Source organism: Miniopterus schreibersii, assembly GCF_964146895.1.
Source record: "Miniopterus schreibersii genome assembly, chromosome: 12".
In the NCBI taxonomy this organism is placed as follows: domain Eukaryota; kingdom Metazoa; phylum Chordata; class Mammalia; order Chiroptera; family Miniopteridae; genus Miniopterus; species Miniopterus schreibersii.
In genome coordinates this window covers 52,026,425-52,042,871 of record NC_138112.1, presented here as the reverse complement: position 1 = coordinate 52,042,871, position 16,447 = coordinate 52,026,425, and the positions used below count along the sequence as shown (strand labels likewise).

General features: G+C 42.7%; 1 protein-coding gene across 1 annotated transcript; it reads right to left on the bottom strand.

Moving 5' to 3' along the window:
• Positions 1-11,905: 11,905 nt before the first annotated feature.
• On the bottom strand, positions 11,906-13,859 carry FIBIN (fin bud initiation factor homolog). The gene has a single exon (XM_081154235.1). It carries the CDS (start codon positions 13,473-13,475, stop codon positions 12,843-12,845), a length of 633 nt encoding a protein of 210 aa, XP_081010361.1. The 5' UTR covers positions 13,476-13,859; the 3' UTR covers positions 11,906-12,842.
• Between the last annotated feature and the right edge of the window lie 2,588 nt (positions 13,860-16,447).

Genomic DNA, 16,447 nt, shown 5'->3' with positions numbered 1-16,447 from the left:
ATCTATTCTTTAATGGATTGCACAGACTCCCTAGGAATAGAGGGTGACTCTGAGAGGGTATTTAGATATGAACACTTGCAGGGAAACATAAATGAAGGTTATTCTTGAGGTCTTCTTTTTTAACTTAAGAGTTCCTTTTTCTTATAAACAATGGTCTTTGACATTGAAGATTCATACTTACAGTTTTTTATTTTAGGACCAGTTGATTTTACCCGGAGATCAGCTGGGTTTACAATGATGACTAGCAAGCATTCAACAATGATTATGTTTTCTTCATGTCAAACCACCAAGTGAGAAATGAAAGCACCAATCAACCAACTGTTTTGTCTACATTGTGCCAAACTATTAGTTACCCTAACCCAAGACTTCTCATCCCCTTTAATTATCTTTCCAAAGTGTAGGGGAATCCCTAATCAATGGAAAGACCAGAACTCCAGCTATTTGTCTGTTAAAGCCAAGGAGATAAATTTAGCCTGTTGACAGATGCTTTCACTTTTCAACCAGATGTTGGGGCATTATAATCATAATAATATATAAAATATATGAATTTGCATCAGAATGCCTCAACTCTTTAGTATCTGTATAATCTAATAGGTTAGACATACTTTTGTGATGCAAGTCTTTCTAAAGTTCTATTTTCTTCATGCTTTGAATTCTATAATACACCAATTTCCTTTGGGAAGAATCTTAGCTTAATATTCAAGATCCTCAACGAAACTACCATCTTTCTCTTATCCCACTACTTTATATTTTCATGTTCTAGATCAGGGATTCTCAACCTAAGCACTATTGACATTGTGGGTCAGATAATTCTTTGTCATGGGGGCTGTCCTCTGTACTGTAGAATGCTTAATAGCATTCTTGGTCTCTACTTTCATGTCATACTCTATCCCCTAATTCATGTGGTCCTTCCTCTTTGATAACCTTTTTGTTGGCAGGTGGGGTGAATAATTTGTCAGTGCAGTTTTTTCCTTTCTACAAAGAAGCAGGAGGGAGATAAGTGAAGAGACCAAACAGGCAAGGGGAAGGGGAAAGAGCATGGACCCATTTTGATCCCATCATGTTAACCGGACAAAGACTACTTCCTATATGTCACTTTACACTTAATGAAATAGTCTAATATATGTCCCGGACCATACACCGAGCTGTATTCTCTCATTTAGTGCTCCTCAAAATCCTATGAAATAAGGACCATTATATCCATTTTACAGAGAAGAAAACTGAGGCCCCGGGAGTGTCAGTTCTTTGCCACATAGATAACCTAGATAACAAAGGGAGCAGCCATGATTCAGTGCCAGGCAGGCTGAGTCCAGGAGTTCTAATACTACTTCAAAGTGTTAGATGATTAGGAGGCATTGTCCTTGAGGCGGTTTGCTTTGGTTGCATCTTCCTGTTATTAAAAGATGGATCACCTGAGAGAAAAAGCCAACTGAATTCCCATTGCCCTGTGTATTTCTATTCCAGGGCTTTCATTTGCCTTTAATGACTTTCTCAGGCCTTCCTCTTGAGAGTGAGATCTTCCAGGGCTGAGCTCAGCCCAAACATGAAACTTTTGGGAAAGAGTTAGGAAAGTCTGTTCAGCTGTTTTTGTAAAGGGAGGAAAAAAAATACATATAAAGTATCCTTTCTCTTCTTCCCCAAAATAACTTAGTGTTTAGACTTTCAAATTAGCCTGTTGTCAGACCTTTATGAGAAAGTCCAGAATTAATTGCAAAAGACTTGGATTGAAGACTCTTCCTCCCTCTCCCCTCATGGAGCAGAACTGTGAGCATGAAGCAAACTTTCATCAGATGGTTGGTGAACTTGTGATGGAATGGGCTGCACAGAAAGCTGGTCCGCCATGGAAGCTTTTGCTTCTCATTTGGGCCTTTCCTATTCATTCTTCCTTTGACCCTCTCCCCCACAGTCTTTTCCAGGTTTGCTAACCAACTGATAAAATTCACTTATTAGTGCTGAGTCTAGCACTCAGCCAGGGGTTCATTCCTTCATCCATTCAAATATATTTTTTGAATTCCTACACAATGCTAAACATGGTGCTTGAAATTTTATGTACATTATTTTATTCATTTACCTCAACAACCCTATGAGTGTATGTCATCATCACTGATTTACATAAAAGGAACCCAAGGTGTGGTCAGAATATGTTAACTGCACTTGGACATTAATATTGTGAGTGTAGAACTGAAATTCAACCCAGAGATTTGTCTGTTTGCAAAGCCCATGGTTTTAACCACTGAAAATCATTGCTTCCTGGTAGTCAAGTAAATATGGGGGACCTTACTTATTGTTTATATACAGAGGAAGGGTTGGAGGACCTGGGAATATTGAGCCTGGCCAAAGAAGCTGTCAGGTCTTTGATTAACTTGAAGTGGAAAAGGGATAGATGGGGGCTGAGGATCCCTGAACAGTGGAAGCTGCATGATGAGAGATTTCAGTTCAAAATATGGAAGAACTTTCTAAGAGTTAGAACTCTTCAACAAATTAATTCACTGTTCCAGAGTGAAGGGAAAGCCCTATAATTTGAGGAGTATAAGTGTGGCCTGGATAATCACTTGGTAGGTCTATGATGTTATAGGGAAGGTTCAGGCAGATGTTGAACAGGGGAATAGATGAGCTTGGCTTCTGGGTTGTGATTGTGTGACTCCCTGGTCTTAATGCCATGAATTAATGACCCAGAATAAGTTACTTCATAGACCTCAATTCTCCATTTTTGAAGGTTATTTGCAGCTCTGCTATTCTCAGACTGTATAACTCTCATATCCAAACTATATCTAAGGATGTAATTAAAAGTACAGTTTTATTACTCTTTTAGCCTGACAGAGGTTAACATGATATTGACATCTTGGGTTTCATGCTCAGGTTGGCTAGCTCAATCATGGAAACTTGAGCCTTGAGTCAAGGTCTTCTTTTGCTAATTCTCTCTCTCTTTTTTTTGCAGTAAAACCCAAAGATTGCTTTATTTAGTTCCCTGGGTCACTGAGGCATAACTCTCTCCAAATATTCCTGAACTCCTAACTTAAAGACTTCCTAGTCCTTCCAGAATTAGGGTTCCATTAGAGGGCAGGATGGGCCACATCAGGAGAGAGTTGTAGCCAGAGATGGGCCTGTGGCAAGGCTGGAGATCAGGGAGGAGTAAGTAACAGAGAAGGACTGGCATAGCTACCAGGTGACATTCCTGAAGGGTAGGTGAACAGTTTACAAGTAACCCTTATGAAGGGTTGTTGCCAGGGTTACCTGTGTTAAATAGATATGACATGCTCAGAATAGTGTGCTGGCCTCATTATGAGTAGTATAAATATATTGTCAATTGTTTTATTTATTATTATTATTATTATTATCCTATGAGTCTAGCACAGTGATTGCACATAGTAAGTACTCAATAAATATTTGCTGAGTGAACAGAAAAATCAATGAATAGCTCCTTTGAAAATTTTTTAACAATAATTGAGAAGCAAACTGGTGGCTGTGCATTTGGGTAATGGTAAGGTTTTTACAGAGGAAATGGGAAAGCCCTGTAAACGCTGATATCCTGTTAATATTATGTTGTTATTTTAACTGTCGGTCCAGATTTTTCACTGCTATTCTTTTTTATGATGAAATTCTTGGAAATTTAGAGGGTCTATGGAAAATGTGATTATGGGATAAGTATTTATCATTAACATGGCCTTTGCCAACTTCTAAGCCTGAATGAGTTTTTGTTTGAGCCAAACAGTTAGAAATTGTTCTATTTCTGAAGTTTCCCAAGTGACCAAAATGCCTCTAATTAGAAAAGAAATACCGTTTATTCATTCCTTATGTTTATTGTTAAATATATGCAAATATTAATGTTCACTGGGCCAAACTGTCTGCTTCTCTGTTGAAGAGAGTGTAGAGCCAAGTCTGTTCTGTTGCAGGGGTCACTGTGCCCTGTCCAGAGTCCTTGTTTAACTGCCCTAAGGCCTCTTTCCTTGCAGCCCAGGTTGAGGCTGCACAGGGAGAGACAGGCGAGCTAGGCAATTACCAGACTACTTCTTACTTTGGGAAGCCTGCAGAGCTACACACCAATGTCCCGGGGACTCTCAGTGGAGCCCGCTTACCTCTGAGCTGGAACTGGGCTGGGGTCATACAGCCTGCCAGCCCTGGCAAGCTCGCGACCAGGAGACAGATTAGGACTTCCAGGCAGTTAGGGACGGCAGATCACACGGTGAGAGTCCGGGGTTACGTAAAGAGGCTCATGCCATCACCCTAATGCTTTCCATATTGAGATCACCATAAATGGGGACTGGCCTTCAGTTTCATAGGCCTGAAATCCAGATATTACTAGGGTACCCAAGACCAAATACAGTGGTGCCTCGGTTTCTGAATGTAATCCATTCCAGAGACTGTTCAAGCTCTGAAATGTTGGAAAACCGAGGGATCCACAGCCGACAGCCAGGCCTCAGGACCTTGCGCTCAGCAGAAGCCGTGTGGCATGTTCGACTTCCGAGGCGTGTTTGGAAACCGAAGCATTTACCTCTGGGTTTAGGGCGTTCGTAACCCAAAATGTTCGTACACAGAGACGTTTGAAAACCGAGGCACCACTGTATGGATTTAGTGCTCAATAAATATTAGGTATTAATATACCTATCCTCTCTCACTTGATAGCCTGGCTGCCAAGTTCTGAGAGTTCTCTCCCTGTAGCCACCTAGGTACTGAAATTCCCGAGTTTCTTTCATGTGCATCATCTCCATGCTCAAAATGTAAAGCAAAGGCACTGCTAACGTTTGGAAATAAAGGGTAATCGAGTTTGCCAGCTGTTATTTCCTGCTGCAGCATCCATTCTATTGGCCCAAATAGGGAGGAGTGTTTGCAGTGTAAACATGCTCATTGGAGCTTCTCTTACATGAATGGGAACAAATGTGTTTTGGTTTCTGAGGCACCTGTCTAGAATGGGGAGGTCAACACTGGTTCATAGACATAGAATGTTTCAGGCTTATTTTAAACCCATCTTTTGAAAATATATATATATTTATTGATTTCAGAGAGAGGAAGGGAGAGAGCGATAAAAACATCAATGATGAGAGAGTTATTGATCGGTTGCCTCCTGCAGGCCCCCTACTGGGGACCAAGCCCACACCCCGGGCATGTGCCCTGACTAGGAACCGAACCATGATCTCCAGGATCATAGGTCAAAGCTCAACAGCTGAGCCATGCTGACTGGGCTAAACCCATCTTTTCATTCCAACTTAAGAACACACAAGGTAGCCCTTCTTAAAAGGCCTTTGATACACATGGCTCGACTATGTGAGAGTAGTGGCACTTACTTTTGCTTGGTATTATAGTGAATCCTTTCCATACACTGGTCCTCACAAGAACCCTGCACATTATGTCATATTTCACACTGTACAATGGAGGAAACTGAGGCTCCAAGAGGTTACACAGTTCACTTAGGTTTTGCAGCTAATAAATTCCAGAGGCACGATGTGAATCAGAATTCTGCCTTTACTTCCTCTGCTCCTAGCAGTAAGAGGAGAGGGAGAGATAAAGAGCCAAGCAGGAAACAAGAGAGAAAGGGCTTGGCTAAGTCAAGAGGGAGGGGAAAACCAGGACAGGAGAGAAATGACTCTTGAAGGGTAGGCAAAAATATACCTCATAAGCAAAGTGAACCCACTAGGTTTGCTGCTCTTTATAATTTAATCCATAGTAGAATCATGTGGAAAATGTTAGTGGTTGACTCAGTGGAACTGCCAGCAAAGCATACATTTAAAAAGTTGAAGGAAGCACCCGTGTTTGCTTCATCTTGGAATGAGAACTGGGCAAAGATCAAAGCAAGAGAAGACGTTCAGGAAACACATTTCTCTGACTGCATGCAGGAGGAAACTTTTCACAACTGGAAAATGCAAGCCATTACTGCCAACGCCAGAGCACAGAGGTTTTACCTCATTAATCATAGCTGTCAGGTTCCTTTCTGTAAACAGCAAGCTGTTGACACACAAAATACCTTCTGTTTTTCATGGAAAAGTAAAAAAGGGAGATGGTGAAATGTACAAGTCATCGAAGTAAATGCTTGTTAGTATCAAAATAGGATGCTCTGTGACCTTACCGAACACAAGGCACTGCAAAATCATGAAGCCTTCAGAAAGCCTCAGAGAAATGTTTTATATTTAGGTATCACTTATCTACTTGAAGCTGCTATGAAGAAAAATTAAGAATAAGTAGAGATGCAGTGATGATGATAGAGATTACTAATAGCGGGAAGATGTCTAAATGTCAGTGTAATCACAGTGATTTTTGTGTACTCGTCAATCATGTGACACATTCCTGTGGTTTAGTGCATCTCTCCACCTTTACAGGTCTGTCCATCCCAGCCCATCAAATAGGGTACACAGGGCTTGGGCTGGTGGGCTACAGGTGGGACTTCAAGTCAGAGAGATTAGCTGGTGTCCATATACTGCCTGATGTGTCAGGAGAGCAGCCAAATGCCATTCATGTGTATCCAGCTACCTTGGCAGGAGAGGGGAAAGTGGTCAGGAATCTGAGGGAGGCACTACTAACATCAGGTCCAAAGGGGGAGGTGGAGAAGAAATGGAGCCAAGAGCTGGGGAACTGGATCTATGCACAAGGCTGGGAAGCATGACACGCATTATTCTGGGACAAAAACGATAATGGGGCCCATGAGTAAGGATCAAGGTCAGTTCCTGCTATTTTCACCTTACACCCTAAACCAAGCCTCTGCCATCTCTCATCGGCATGACCTAGCGGCCACTTAGCCAAGGAGCCTTTCTGCTTCCACTCTTGCTGCCCCACTCCCGGAATGTGTAAATCAGACCACATCACCCCTCTCCTTACGTCTCTGGTACATTGAAATTAGAATATTATTCAAATGGAAATTGATAATTAAAATTAGAATCATATCCAAATCGTATTTATTAATATACTAATATATGCTTTCCTTAGACCTCTAACTGAAATTAGATTAATATTCCAATTTCTCCTGATGGCCATCTAGTTCCTACATTGCCTGACCCCAGTTCTCTCTGACTTCAAGCTCTTAAATTCCGTCTCTGATTTACTGTGCTATAGTCACACTGGCTTCCCCCCCCCCCCCCTTCGAAAGGACATAAACTTGTTTCTGCTTGAAGGATTTTTTTCTCTTGCTGTTCTTTTACCCAGAACTCTTTTCTCTGATCTCAAGATTTTTGGCCTTCTACTCAAGATTTGAGGCTCAGTTCAAATATCTCCTACTTACTCAGAGAGGTTTTCCTTAACCATTTTATCTAAATTAGTACATATCTCTGCTAACAGTCTATTAAATATATTTTAGTTTATTGTTTATCTCTTCCTCCCATTAGAGAAGGCCTAATGAATTCACTGAATTTTCACATTCAAATGTAAGATCAAGGAGGGCATGGATTTTTTTTTGACTAATGTACCCTGGAACAGTGCCTGATACACATAGGCATTCAATACATGTTTTTGTTTTTTTCTAATAGTGAATAAGTGAGTGATAGGCAGACCTGCAAGGAAAGTGGTGCCTGGACAAGGAATCTTTATATCTGGATTCAGTCCTGACTAACTTTTCTAGCTATGAATGTTGGGTTACCGTCTCCAAATAGCAAATACCATGAACTGTCCTGACAGTTCAGCATCTACAAACATGTATTATGACCACATGTACGAATACATGTGAAAGTGCTTGGAAAATATGATATTGAGCAAGAAGCCAGTTGCTCTTGGGCAAAGAATAAACATAACACATGCAGGTGTAAGAAATTTATACTTCACCCAACATCAAATGAAGCAGAGGAAAAAAGTTCTTTGAGAGAAATTGGGTTTGAATTTTTCTAATTAAGGAGATCATATAAGGAAAATGTTCATTTCACAAGCTATGTATCATACATCCTGGAATAGGAAGAGAGTTAAGAAATACGTCTGGTCTCCTGCCTTCAGAAAGGAAAAGCATCGTTAGTGGTGACAAGGGCCGTAGAGGAGTGCCTTTGACTCCATTCCTGTCTAGCTGGGAGACCTTGGGTAAGTCACTCAACCCATTTGTGCCTCAGTTTCCTCATCCAAAAAGTTTAGAAAATATGACATCTATTTGAAATATAAGCCTGGGAGGATTATATAAAATAACGTTCAGAAAACACTTTGAGCGATGCCAGTTCAATAAATATTAGCTATTATTATCTTCATTTTGCAACAAAGTGACTGAATTTTAGAACATTTAAGGAACTTTCTTAAAACTGCACAGCTAATACATGATGGGCCATCTCTAGAACCCAGAACTTCTGCCTCTTGAGGTGCTGTGGCAATATTTAAACATTTAAAAAGATTTAAGCAATTAAGCAAATTTAACACCTAAAAGAGACATTGGCTCCAAAACAATGTATTATTGCAATAGTTTTTCTAAAGAAAAAATTACATATATAGATATGTATGAAAAGTACTGAAAGAATGTACAACAAAATGCTAATAGTTTGTGTATGGAGGGGGAGTTTGAGAATTTGAACAATTTTGTTTTCTTTGTGTTTTGCCGTTTGCCGTGTTATTAAAATTCAGCAGGTATGGATTAGGTAACCAGAAAAAAAGTTATTTTAAAGGCAAGACAACAATAATAACATCAGCAATGACACTGCCATACCTCTTAAATGTGTGATTATATAAATCTTTATATAATTTACAATGTTTTACATTTTCCAGACAATTCTGATTTAGACTCTTGGGGAGTTCCCACAGAACCTTGTCCATGGGCCAATCCCCATGTGTCCACACTCTAATTCTGTGTTTAGGTGTCAGTTTCCACATGTCTGCACACTGTTTCTATCCTGGGTACCTCATATGGTGGCACTTTACAAAATGTTTGATGAATGACAGCCATTGGGATTCTAACTTATGAAACAGGATTCCTGAGGACCACCCCAATTCCAAAATTACTAAGATGAGTTACGGAACCTCATTTGCTATACTAGTGAATTATTATGCATTTCTGTATTTTATTATGCTGTTTTTTTTTCTTTTACATTCGAGCATTTAAAAACTACATTTAGCGTTTACATTTCATACCCAAGCATTTCGTATCAAGAAGATTTTAATAGTCATCCTCTGAAAAATGCCCTAAGGAAATTTGATCATATTACCCTTTAGGTTGATTTCCTATCTTTAAGTGGTTTTCACGGGCATTTTTATTACTGTTCAAATAGTTTATCATCTAAGTTTCAGGCTTTTCTCAGAAAGTTTTGAGCCTGTTTCCTTAACAGAGTTATAAACGAGAGTTTAAAAGGCAATGAAAAGTATGGGAGCCATGGGGTAGCCTCTTGGTGTTACCGTCCGTAACACACCTACACCTCACATCTTCTGGCGGCTTCGGCCAGCGCGGCGTTGGTTGCTGCAGAGGCTGCCGGGGCCTGGTGTTCTTGTCAACAGACTCCAGATAGACAGATCTATCTTCAAAGTAGAAGTGCTTCAAAGTAGGCATATGGACATTTTCACATGGTCAGATCGGGAGCATAAGGATTAGTGGTATTAAACAATGGATCATACAGAGAAGGTACCAAGGAGGAAGTCTGTAAACAGAGGAGGCCCTCAGCTTCCGACTGACAGCAGCCGGACATCTACGCTGCAGGAGGAGCGGGGCCGACTGGCCTACAGGGGCAACGCTTAGCGCGGACAGTTGGCAGCCTCACTGGGCCCTTCCTTTCAGGCTCTTCTTTGGTTTATCTAATTCCACTAGTTTAAAATGTGAGAACATAGTGAAGTATATAAGACAACACACCATTTTAACCTTGGGAAAATTGCCTAGGATTTCTGGGCCTACGTTATAAAAATGATAATGATAAAAACAGTAATAACAAGTAACATTTATAGAGGATTCCATCTGTGTCAGGTACTATTCTAAGTGTTTGGCATGTATTAATTCCTTTTATAAAAATACTTCCCTCATGCAGTGTGTTGTTAGGACTAAAGGAAATAACTCAGGCGAAGTTCTTAGCACAGGGCTTGACCAATAATATGAGTTTTCAAAAATGATAACTATTTCATTGTTATTATAAATAATAATAATAATAATAGTAAATGCATCTTTCTCCAGATAAAACTCTAAGAGGCTTTACAAATTCTTGGCTAGATGAAGTCCCAAGGCTCTGTCCTATCCCAGAATTACCCATAGCTTAACTCAGTGCCTGGCACATATTAAGTGATTGATAAATACTTATAAAAATAACAAATATCCTAAATTGTATGGATGTTTTTGTAAGTATATTTCGCAGGAAAGAAAGTAGTATGTAATTTTCATCAGATTCTCGAAATATTTCATGATCTAAGAAATAAAGAACCACTACTTTGAAAAAGAATTTGTCACTATGTGAGTAATTAAGTCCTAATAATAACTGGGAAGCAGGGAGGAAAAATCTGAGAGGCACTGGCTCCCCACCCTAACAGATTTGGAAAAGCCTTGCAATGCTAGCCTCTGGGTCAGCAGTCCAGGATGGCTCCCTCTCCCCACTTGGAAATTCCCATTTGCCCTCTGGGGCATTTACATAGGACTGTGGGATTGCTAGCTATTCATCTAGTCTCGAATGGATGATTCAATGTCAGGTCATTTCATTCTGGTTTTGTAGAAACCATAGACTGTTAGCATGGGGAAGAACCTCATTCACAGTCTATTTCAGGGTTTTCAAATTTGTAGCAGATGTGCCACTCCTCCCCACCCTGTACTCATGGAAGACATCTCTCTAATTGGGGACAGCACTCTTTACATCTGTGTCTTTAAAATTGTTACTGTATGCAACCATTACCAATTGATTCAAATTAGCATGTGTGAGGAAACCAGTTTTCCATCCATACCCCGTTTCTAATATCCTTCTATTACGGTTGGGGAAATTGAGGAGATGACATTTAATATGTCCATGGATTAGACTTGAACGCTGTGGAGCAAGTGACATGAGAGCTTTGAGATCTGAGAGGTTAAAATCTGAAGGGTTGTAACTACAAACTACAATCATTCAAATATCATCTTTGCCTCTGCTGTCACCTTCCTCATCTTTCATAGAATAAAGAAGAAAATGCTTTTAAATGATCATGTGCACACACCAGTCTAGAGGCAGCTAAAAGCAGGTTTCTGGGTGATGAAATTACAATAGGATTAGTTTAAGTATTATTCTATATGGTTTTGTTTTTTAAAAAATTTTAAACAAGATAGTTATCCAAAGGCTCAGGCTGCTCAGGCTGCCTGCCTGTCTCTCACTGACCTTGCAAAGAGCAGTGTGGGGAAGTCCTGTACTCAAGTTTAAGGCACCTGAAGCCAGTACAACTAGCTGAGGATCAGTCATTTTCTGAGCCTCAGTTTCCCCTACTATAATAGGAGGGTATTTGACCCTTTATAGGACTAGAAAGCTGGATTCCTTGTGCCTGGAAGAGGAAACAGTGGCTCACTGTTGAAGAGTAGATTATGGACATTTATTTATTTTCCTCTGTGTGTATGTGTGAAAAGAAAGCAAATTTAAGTGAGGGTGAGACTTGGCTAGGGAGAGACATGAAATAAAGTGCATTTCTACCTCTTTAAACCATTAATTAAATAGCATAGACCTGTCTTCAAAATTACTAAACATCACTGTGGTTCCTATAACTTTGAATGGAACCCTCCCTCTGCGTTCTAAGGGCATGTAAGGTATGAGCCCTGTCATAAAATTTCCCAGTTGATTCTATGGGGAAAGCTGGAGTTTTTAGGCAGACCAGTGGAGATCAGGTTCTGGCATAGCCTAGATTTTTTTCTTCTTTGGAAGATGGTAAGGGTGGCCAGGGACGGGAGGATTGCCAGATATGTAGCTATCCCTCTGCCTTTAACACATACTCTAAGGAAACTGGCTTACGGCCCATTCTTCTCTCCTTTTGCTTTGGCCCCTCTTTGCGATGTGAACGTTACAGACAGAAATTAGAAAATAAGCCATCATCGTACGAGAACATATTTATTGTCTGAATAATAAAACTTGGTTAAGGAGTTATTAGAATAACCCCTACCTGAAGTACAAGTTTTCAATAAGCAAACAGAAGCAAAACCCCCCAATGAGAAAGGATATATTAGGAACCTCAATCATAGGCATTTGGGGAGGTGTTCCAACAATCAATCTACTTCTTCGTAATGGGCTATAACACTGATGGCACAGGCACACAATGAGAGACACAGCAAATCAACGTATTGACGTGAGTGCACAACCACCCCAAAGCGTAAACTCCTTAAGTGTGGTCACTTTAATTTACACACAGCCACAGAGACACTCAGACATCTCCCTGCAAAGGATGATCTGCATATAGTTTCTAGCCAATACTCTTACCAAAAAAAGCAAAAACAACAACACAAAAAACAAAAAAAAACAAAACCTTAGAGACCACGGTAATAAATAAGAGAGAAAAGGTGAAGATGACACAGGCAACTTCCATCTGCCCGCGGGTTTGCAGAACAGTAAGCACCTGGGCCCTCATCTGAGAAACACGCCGTTTTGACAGCTTTCAGAGCCCAGGAGAGAAGACCGAGAGGGGGAAGGAGCTACGCACTCTGCTTTCCGGGTATTGGCACCGAATCTCCAGGATGGAGAAGCTAAACACTGCGTGATCTGTGTCCTTTTAGACGGGACTGCAACAGGCGTCTCTGCAGAGTGACCAAGCCTCTAGGAAAGGTGGGAGGCCTGGCTTGAAACTGTCCTCTTCAGGTGACGAATCAATGGCAGTCACATAAATAATGTATGAAAACAAAGTCCCAGTTCTTTTAAAGGTGACTTCCGATCATTCTCCAAGTGCCAGTCTGAATATAAAAAACAATGAAGCAGGAGGGAGATGCCAGCCCTGTCTCCTGCCCCCCACCCTCCGCAGCAGGGCAGGGCGCCCCAGCCCTACACCTTAAGGTAGTCGTTCTTCAGCCGACCCAGCCGGGTCCCGTGGCTCCTGATGGTGAGGGCCAGCAGCTCGTACCTGTCCCCCAGCCCCGCGGAGATGCCCAGCGTCTCCTTGAGCAGCGCGCGGGTGTGCACCAGCATGCCCAGGAAGTCCTCGTGGAGCCTGCCCTCCGGCCGGCCGTCCTGCTCCTGGCCCTGCTTGAACTTGCTCTCCAGCTCCGTCAGGGACTTGTCCGAGTTGGAGTAGGCGTCCCCGATCTGGTGCGACTCGCGGCGCAGGTACTTCCCGTAGCTCTCCTCGCCGTCCAGGTCGTAGGAGATGCTCTTGCTGATGCCCTCCAGCACGCGCCCCGCGTCCTCCACCTGGCGGCCCAGCACCGTGAACTGCTCGCGCAGGCTCAGGCTCAGCAGCCGGCCGGCCGGGCCCCCCTCCGCCGGGCAGCGCCCGCTGTCGCTCACCCTGAAGAGCAGCTGGCACTTCTCGGGGTCGTCGTTCTCCTCGTAGTCGCCGTCGGGCACGAAGTAGTGGTGCAGCGTCCCGTTGGACATCTCCGGGTAGAGGGGGCCGTCGAAGTAGCCCTGACACAGGTGGCAGAAGACACCCATCCAGAGGAGCGTCAGGAGCACCATCCTGCACTCTCAGGATGGCAGGGGACCCCTGGAGGAGGCTGTGGGCCCAGGCGCGAGGAAGGGGGCCCCCGGGGAGTCAGCGCCCGGCCGGGAAGGCGGCAGCCTCCGTGCCCGCCGGCTCGCTGCAGCGTGGCCCGCGCTCGCCCGCGGGCTGCATGTGGCTGGGCACCAGCGCCGGGCGCACGGTCCGCGGCGCAGGGCGCGCGGGGCTCTGGCTGCTGCGCGGGGCGGGCGGGGCTCAGCGGGCGCTCCCCGCGCGCTCGCGGGGCGCTCGGACCGGCTCTGCGCCCGGGGCGCACTCCCGGAGCGTCCCCTCGCTGCTGGGCGATGGGGCTTGGAGGGGAGAGAGGCTGGCTCTTGCCCGCTGGTACTATTTCAACTCCTGGGCTGGGTGGGAATGCGGAGCTTTTCCTTTGGCTAATGATATCCTGAGGATCTCTCTGCTCTCAAATTACAGCTGGTTTCGTCACTTGGAAGCCAGGGAACAAGTTTGGAAAGAAACCTCTCACCAGGTCTCTGTTATTAAAGGTACAGGGTCTCTTTTTAAACATTGGGAGACCCTAAAAAACAGATTGTGGCTTGAAGGAGAAAGTGGGAAGAGGGTAGCTAGAGTTCCCACAACAGAGAGACCGGTTTGCTGTTAACATATTGGGAGGAAGAAGGGCGATTCCTCAGGAGAAAGGACATTTCCCATTTTTAATAAGGATCAGTGAGATTGGATTCAATGAGCATGTCTATCATTAAAAAGTTTGTGACTTCGAAGGCAAATTTGACGTATAGAAACTGGCAGTTTGACTTGAAAATGGTTAATTAAAATTCATAATAACAATACTTTGGAAGCGCCAGGAAACAGAAAACTGATTAATACATGTTTGCAAGTAGTCTATATAAGAATAAAAGCTGAAATGGAATTTTGCCAGTTTAATAAGTAAGTGGACAACTCAGATAATTGTTTGATTTTATGGAAAACCATCCATGCTAAGCTTCTGCATTGTATCTTTAACTTGACACCTTGAAAGCTATTACCTCTTTTAGGATATTAAACGTTTTTGAAGAATATAGGGCTGGTACTGTTTCCCCATTTTCCAGATGGAGAAACAAAGGGACATTATGTTAAGCAAATTGTTTATAGTCACAAAGTCATATTGCAGTTGAGCCAACACTCATTAAGTCACAAGGTCTTTAATTTAGGGGAAAAAAGTATTTTTTTAACCCAGCCATTATAATTTCTGATTTATTAATTGATTAGCAAATAGCCATCAGGCCATCTCATTTGTTCAACAGATATTTATTGAGCATTTACTATGTACCACAGTCTATGAAAGTATTGCAAATAGAGCAATGAACAAAAATAGAGGCACATCCTTGCCCTCCTGGAGCTTATGTTCTGGGAAATAGAGAGAGGATTATATTAATACAAATAAGATATATTGTATGTTGGGCGGCAATGAGGTCGTAGAGAAAAGACAAGGAAGGGATGGGAAAGCAAAAGTCAGCATTCCTATTCCCATGCTTATTTCCTCTTTCCCACTTGAAATATAACTGAAACACTCATATGATTTGCCTATGTTTATACTTATCTCCCTCTCCAAGTCCTAGGGGACTCGTATCATTCAGAGCCACAGTGTCATACAGTTTTGGGACTGCCACATTTATTGCCATCACTTTCACTGTCATAAGGCCAGCCTCTTGGATAGACATGAAAAGTCTGGTTAAGTAATTGGGTATTTTGTTAATGTGATGTCACACATGCAGTTTTTTGAGACATGTTGACTGCACATTTTAACTCTTATCCACATAATTGGCATCATGAAAACATAGCCCAAAGGAGTTTTCTTAGTGTGAGAGAAAATCATGGATCTGTTGCCTCCCATATGCAGCCACGCAGGGATCAAGCCCACAACCTAGGTATGTGCCCTGACCCGGAATCAAACCCTCAACCTTTTGGTGTATAGGACAATGCTCCAACCAACTGCGCCACCCAGCCAGGGCTAAATAACTTAATTTTTAATAATGACTATGTTTAACCACTGGCTTGCAAAATCCCCGAAAACCTAACAATTGGCTTGCATGAGAAGGTGCTGGCAGGCAAGAGCACGACATGGTCTTTTGCACTGAACACTTCATCTTGTTCGCTTTTAAAAGGTATTTATCTGTAGGTTCTTCATTTGTACCTAATTTCACCGTGGGCTGATCTACCAGAGTCAGAGTTAGGGTAGGTTTCTGAGGATTGGCCTAAGATAAATGCAGCCAGAGGAAATGTCCAAGCACAGACATACCAGAGGACTTTGAAGAATCAGCAGAAGAGGGACTGTCTGCTGATAGAAACAACCACTGAGTCTAGGGCTGCGAACCAGAGACAGAGTCAAAGGGGCAGGATTGGGTACATTTAAGAACAAAGGAGGACCTCAGGAGCTGTGGCCAGAGTTGTGTAAGGAGGTAGGTGAGCTCCATGACCCAATTCCAGCAGCTCATATGCAGTCCTTGCCATGCAGTGCTAGGCAGGGTTGGCTAGCTTAAAACTTCCTTATCTTTTATTCTTTTCAGGGCACTTTAAAATCTGGTTCCTTTGGTCCAGTTGCCACTTTAGAGAGGGAGGCAGGAATTCAGGCTGGCCCCATGAGCCTGTAGAGACCTGTACGATTCCTTAAGCTCTGTGATTTTTCTCTTGACAAAGGTTTCTGTGATCCCCTGGCTGTTTCTGATTAGGGTGATAGCAGAAGTTTTCTAGAATAGGGCTTGTATGCACTAAGGATAAGGAGCTTTGGGGAGATGGGGTCCCAGTATATAGTCTGGAAACCCAAAAGGGGCCTCTGGGAACTGGAAGCTCTCCAAACGTCCCCCCTAAAACTGTCAGACAGAACCCCTGGACCATGTCAAAGAAGAAAAAAGGAACAAAGGGGGTTAGCCTGGACCAGAGCGTGGGCCTGGGTGGGAGAAGGGGGAAGGTGAGGAGGACAGTATTTCACACT